At 35.8% G+C, this 6,166-nt stretch overlaps 1 protein-coding gene across 2 annotated transcripts in view; it reads left to right on the top strand.

Moving 5' to 3' along the window:
• The first annotated feature begins 4,165 nt into the window (after positions 1 to 4,165).
• Positions 4,166 to 6,166, top strand: part of LOC103713282 (rhomboid-like protein 20) — a 35,029-nt gene continuing 33,028 nt past the window's right edge. Inside the window, exons 1-2 of one of the 2 annotated variants that reach the window (XM_088715270.2) lie at positions 4,166 to 4,579; positions 4,706 to 4,806. In XM_088715270.2, coding sequence (XP_088571396.1) covers positions 4,555 to 4,579; positions 4,706 to 4,806 — 126 coding nt within the window. In that variant the 5' untranslated portion in view covers positions 4,166 to 4,554. The remainder of the gene's footprint in view (positions 4,580 to 4,705; positions 4,807 to 6,166) is intronic. The other variant, XM_039119360.3, reaches the window with a different exon arrangement.

Below are 6,166 nucleotides of genomic sequence, written 5' to 3'. Positions count from 1 at the left end.
CGTTGGTCTCCAAGAATTTCATCACTCAATTGTTATTTTTTTGTGCTGATGACCAGAATGGCTTTAAGAGCTGAATTTGGACCCATAGCTTTTGGTATTTCAGCTTGCTTCTTGTCATTTTATGATTTATTTCTTTTAAATGGCATTGTATATTGAATGATAAAAACGTTGTCGGATCTTTCAAGCGACCGATCACCAAATAAGTGATAGAGCCATACCTCCAAATTTGTGTTGCTGCTGATCTACTGGAAAAAACATGATAGAAAATCTGATTAGTCTTCAAGGATGCCTCAGTTTAGGAAAGGTGTGAAACTGATGTCCCTATTTTTCTACTGAACGTCCACGTCAATGATGGTGATATCTGGGGGCAAACGTCGATGAATTGAGTCTCCATTATGAACATATCTAGTATGCCAAGTGGAACCCCTTTTCTCGTATACCATTCTTGGAGAGGGTTTCACGCAACCAACTTATAATTGTGTATTATTTGTGGAAGACGTACTTGCAGTGCCGTTTTATTTGGAGGAAAAAGAAATAACTGAAGGGGAGTCTTCCTACCCCTCCCCCCAATCTCTCTTGTCTAAGGGCTCGTGGGAAAAGAAGGGAGAAAAGTATGGTCAATGGAAAAGTAATGAGATGCCTCTTATTTGGTTGGAGTTTTCAAAAAAGAGAGATGAGAAAGTTGTATTCCTATGGGAATATAATTCCCACATTTTATGGGAAAGTCTTTCCCATGAGAAACATGGGAAAGTTACTTTCCCATGAGGCAGGAATCATTTTATTTTTATTTTTTTTCAAAAAGATACTTCAGCATTAAAGAAGCATTAAAGAGGCATTAAAAACCTAATTTTTATTAAGGGCATAATAGGAATTATACATAACTTTTCTAGGAAAGTGGATGGCCAACTAAACATAAGCACTTTGGAAATTTGTCACTTTTCCATGGTCAACCAAACATGCCAAAAGTACTTTCCTAGGCATCCTCTTCCTAGGAATTTGTTTTTTCAGGAATCATATTCTTAGGAGGAAAAATGCTTTTCGCGAACCAAACGAGCCCTAAAAGAGTTCAGCTCCGAGCGGTTCGGCCTGGTAAAGACCCATACTAGTTTGAGACTTAAAAAATTAGGGAAGAAAGGGATCCTCGATCTCTTTCTCTATCTTTTTTAAAGAGAGAGGACATAGAAGAGGAGATAGGAGAAGGAGATGGGAGAGCAAGGGAAAGATTAAAAGGGCAAGTTTCCTCTGACCCAAGTACTTCCCTCTTAAATTTTTCCTTTTTTTACATCCCAAAAATAGAAAAAATAAAAATATAAAAATATGCTCCAAAGTTTTGTATTTTTGTATCAATTATGATATATAATAAATATTAATCAGATATATGCAATGGTACAATATTTAAAATGTCAATGTTTATTTTGTTTTTATTAAAATATATTTTTACATGCAATTTAATAAAAAATAAAGGAGATGTTAGATGTCAAAATTTAGAATCATATTTAGAGTTTAACATTCATGTACTATTTTTTCTTGACAATAATTTAATTAATTTTCTGCATATTGGTAGATTCTCAAATAAAAGCCCAACTTTAAAGTAATTCCTAGATTAATTAGCCCATTAATGCTTAATATGGGATAAAAATATTTATGCAATACCTTAAATCAAATACTATATTAGGCATAATTAAGATTTGATTTTCAAGATTTTACATAAATTAAATATGTTTACATAAAAATTAATAAAAAGTATTATTAATTTAAAATTATGAAATTTTAGTAGCATATAAAGATATATCATATCTTTAAGAGTATTTATCATATTTTTTTTGATAGTTATGCAATATATATATATATATATATATATATATATATATATATATATATATATATATATATTGTAAAGTTAATATGAAAATAAATATTTTACAAAAATAGAATTAATTTCTAAGCAACTAGCATATTTTTTTGGATTTTTGAAAAAAATGAATTTTTAAGTAATTTAAAATTAAATTTTAATTAACCCATGAAATTTGTAGATAATTTGCAGATGCATAATGATAGTTGAGGCAATTTTTCTCTGGGCTTGATGACATATGGTTTTCAAGATTTCAAGATGTCAACAGTGGAGTCAAAATAGAAGGAAAATAAGAATCAAGATATCGGGTAATAGAACAACATGAAATACCTCAATGATACATCCTAGAAGAAATGTTCCCAAGAAGTTCATCAACTTTTTAAATAGGTTTTTTGAGACTTGGAGGGGAAGAGGAGAACATAGAAAAAATAGGTCGAGTTGGATAATAAGACAGCAAGGCCAACAAGGAAGACAGAGACAATTAGGAAGGCAAAACTAGTTAGGTTAGTGCTTACACCCTATCTCCATGATCTTGCTAGGGAACATGACTAAGCACAACGTAGACAAAGTTCGACAAAGTTAAGGTAAATGAAAATCATGTGACCTTTGCCAGGTTAGATAGGGTTCGACCATGATGAATTCTATCTAGGTACAGGCCAAAGAGGTAGATGTGCAGACAAAAAGATCAAGACTTGGCCATAATTAACTATAATACGAGACATATATGTCGGATGTTTTGTAGGAGTAAATCGAGGCAACTGATTGACCTCAAAGATTTTCCCAAGTGTAGACCATATTATAGGCCAAGTAAAGAGCGAGGGCCAATGTAAGCCATGTCTAGCTAATGGCCTATAAAAGCTAATTATTAGTTTAATAGTTAGTGCAGAAAGATCGTTAACAAATATGCATAATGAAGGGAAATATAACATTAGTTATCTAGAACCGCAAAGAGTGGAAGCCAAATATGGGTAACAACCATCAGAATGAGCAGTTATTATTTTTTAGTATAACTAAGTATAATTGTACACTATTAAAGGATCTTTCAATAATACAACTTATCAATGAATTTTATCTTAACTTACCTTACTATTTGCTTTCTATCTTAGTAATAATATTAACTTTACTTAGATTTCTATTACCATATCTTAGGTATATCCCTATCCCTATGCAACGCATCTCCTTCAAATATTAGTGTGAAGGTAGCAAAAGTCCTTGAAAGTCAACACACCTAGACCTACACTACTCTTATATCCCCCTGTCAATCACCCTCTTTCTAGTTAATCTAATGCCCATGGCATGCTCGTGCATCTATTTACCCCTGCCTTTCAACTTGTCACCACTCTTTCTTTGGCACATCCCAACAAATAATCAATGATGCTTCAGTCAACATTAGGTCGATATTCGAGCCATCTTAGTTTGCAGATGGCTATGAGGGAAATTTTGATGGAATCATGCCAACACATAACCATGTCATTGGAAGCAGGCTACCCACGGGCATCCATGCACACCAATCTATATATGGGGAGCAACTTGTTCAACAATATCCACCATACTCATAGGCTGAGAAGCAAGCATGGCGATGGGTCTTACCTTCATTAGATCCTCCATGGTTTCCACCTGCTACTCAAATTCGAATCTTGCTTCTATCAGATACTCCATGATCTTCAAATCGGCCAAGTTGAATGACATCCAAGTTCAAAATTAGACTGATGGATGTGGTGTCAGATAGATCCTATCACCCTCCTAGCCATTGACTGATGAGATATGGAGAGCATTGTTTACACTGTATCCTGATTATAGGTTGAATGAATGTGATGCAGACTCAAGAGAGCCAATACACTATAATTGTGATCGAGGCCGAAGAAAGTGCAAGCCGAAACACCAGACTATGGTGATGGTCACCTCCTTATACAAGAGACTCGCAGGATGGCTCAGCTGATGAGCGGCTTTCAGACAGTTCACGTGTTTAGGGAGGCGAACAGGGCCGCAGACTGGGTTGCCTCTTTCGTGGCTCGGCATGCCGGAGACTTTTTGGGGACGTCTGCTTCAGATGCTCCTATTGCTTTGTAGTCTTTTCTTTTTCTTGATGTGGCTGTTTGTACTCATGTTAGACTTATATGAATGAATAGTTGTTTATTACAAAAAAAAAAAAAAAAAAAAAAAAAAAAGGAAGAAAAGAAAAGGATGGATCGGGGCTCATTTTTTTTGTTTTTAATGATAAGAGCGCTGTGACTCGAAGGGGGAAAAGGTGCGGTGATGGGGCATAAGGACGTGGTTGGCAAGATGATCGATTTTATGAGAGCCATTGGACTTGAGACAAGATATATGGATTCAATCGGGAAATGCACACTTGTGCAAATTCTGCATCGCTGAGGATCCGTGCCCAATAACAATTAGGCATCTCCAGACAAACGGTTAAGATTGAATGGAGACAACAGCTCAAAACTCCATTTTTGATGGTTAAAGGTGGCTTGAGATTGAGGAAAATTCGATTATGCACCGAAAAGAGCCGGCACTTAAATAGAGCTTCCATTGACCCGTTTACTCTTCGAAATAAAGGGCAGAAGGAGGAACACAGCCTCTCTCCTGTTTCGGTCTTCTAACTCTTCGTCTCTCCCTTCGTCTCTCCCTTCGTCCCTCGAAGCTGTAGGGTGAAAAAAAAAAAAAAGATCCATCTTTTTCGCTTCTTCCGCCTTCACAAGATGAACGGCGGACCATCTGGATTCCGTAAGCATCTCTGCCTTATAAAACTAGAATCAAATTATTTGAAATCTTTTGGTTTTTTCCCCTTTGGCGATTCTTTTCTCGGATTTTGTTGATGGAAGATCCTCTTTTCTCCGGATTTGCTTCCAGATAATGCTCCAGTCACGAGAATCTTCGTCTTCGCGACCGCTCTCTTTACAATCGTCTTTGGAGTCAAGGGCCGTTCTCCTCGGCTCGGACTACCGCATCAGGTGCCCATTTTATCGCTTTTCCTTAAGCGAAACTTTGGTTTTTGTTTTTTTTTTGGCGAATTTTGGCTGCTTTTGGTGGATATTTGGTCGATTTGCTTCTAAATACTCTCAATTCGCATGGATTTTTGATGAATAGATGATGAGAGCTTAAAGTTGCAGTTTTTAGGTTGATGCATCCATTGGTTTCTCCAAATATTGCAGCTTGGTAGGATAAATAGCATGCAGAGGTTGTACTTTCTTTAGTGCATCCATGCATTGATGTTTTGACACTGGATTCCTTTGTTTGTTACGCTATCAGAATTTGTATGAGTGTTTATTTAATCACATTGAATTGGATGGTTGAATGAACGAGTCTATGGTTAGGTTGCTATAAATTTCTTTGGAACTTAATTCTTGTGAGCTTCCTTTTTGTTTTCTTGTATGTATTCAGGATATCTATGCATCCGTACAATGCAATCTTATAAATTACAAGTATATGTAGGCACTATCTGTCTCTGCTATTGTAATGTGAACAGTTGGAGTTACCAATCCACCCCGGAATGCTTGAATTAATTTTCTTCTATTTTCCAAAACCACCCGTTCATCGTGTGACCATGCCTTTTTATTTTTTATCCATTGGTCGTGAGGAGGTGGAGAGGGTTTCTGCTTTGTGCCTTTTTGTTGCTCTGGCCACACGAGCATGGGCTCCAGTGTAGGGTGGGAGATCACAATGATCCATCTATTTCTCATGTGCTATGCGCATGCCTAATGCTAGCATCTACTGAACTTTAACACATAGAAGACTCTTCTTGTTGTAACTCATCAATAACAATTGAAGTGAGTGTCATCTTTTACCATGCACCTACTCAGAGAAGGCATGATAAGAAGTGTTATATATGAAAGATTAAGAAATTTCAACTTTTCCAATGCCTGTATGTATATTCTTATTATTGTGTTTGAGAGGTAAAATATGCTCATAAAATAACTTGAAAATGTAGAGCAATATTACAGGAAGTAATTTAGTCCACCTAGATTCTTACCTTAATGCGGCTTGGCTCTTGGGCACCTTCTCTAGAGTTTGGACAGCATAATTGACAAATGATTGTGTTGTCCTTTGTTTAATCACAAGCCAATGAGCAAAATGAAATTCAGAATTTGGTACTACTTGAGCTTTCAAGCAAACTATTATATGCCCAAATTTACATGCATTTTTTAGGAACAGAAAACTTTGTGATTTATTAAGAAGTTGAGTGAGTTTGAGGTAGAGAAGAAATGAACAACTAGGCTCTTTCTCCTAATATTTACACTAATGTCCATAAAAATTTTTTCTTTAAAAAAATGGTTATTTAATTAGTTACACTACCTTTTTAACTGGGTTCAA

This window comes from Phoenix dactylifera, chromosome 2 (genome assembly GCF_051530095.1).
Source record: "Phoenix dactylifera cultivar Ajwa chromosome 2, Ajwa_hap1_PhDact_Kaust_v1.1, whole genome shotgun sequence".
Classification (NCBI taxonomy): domain Eukaryota; kingdom Viridiplantae; phylum Streptophyta; class Magnoliopsida; order Arecales; family Arecaceae; genus Phoenix; species Phoenix dactylifera.
The sequence above is the reverse complement of the archived record's forward strand: the minus strand, read 5'-3'. Positions and strand labels throughout refer to the sequence as shown.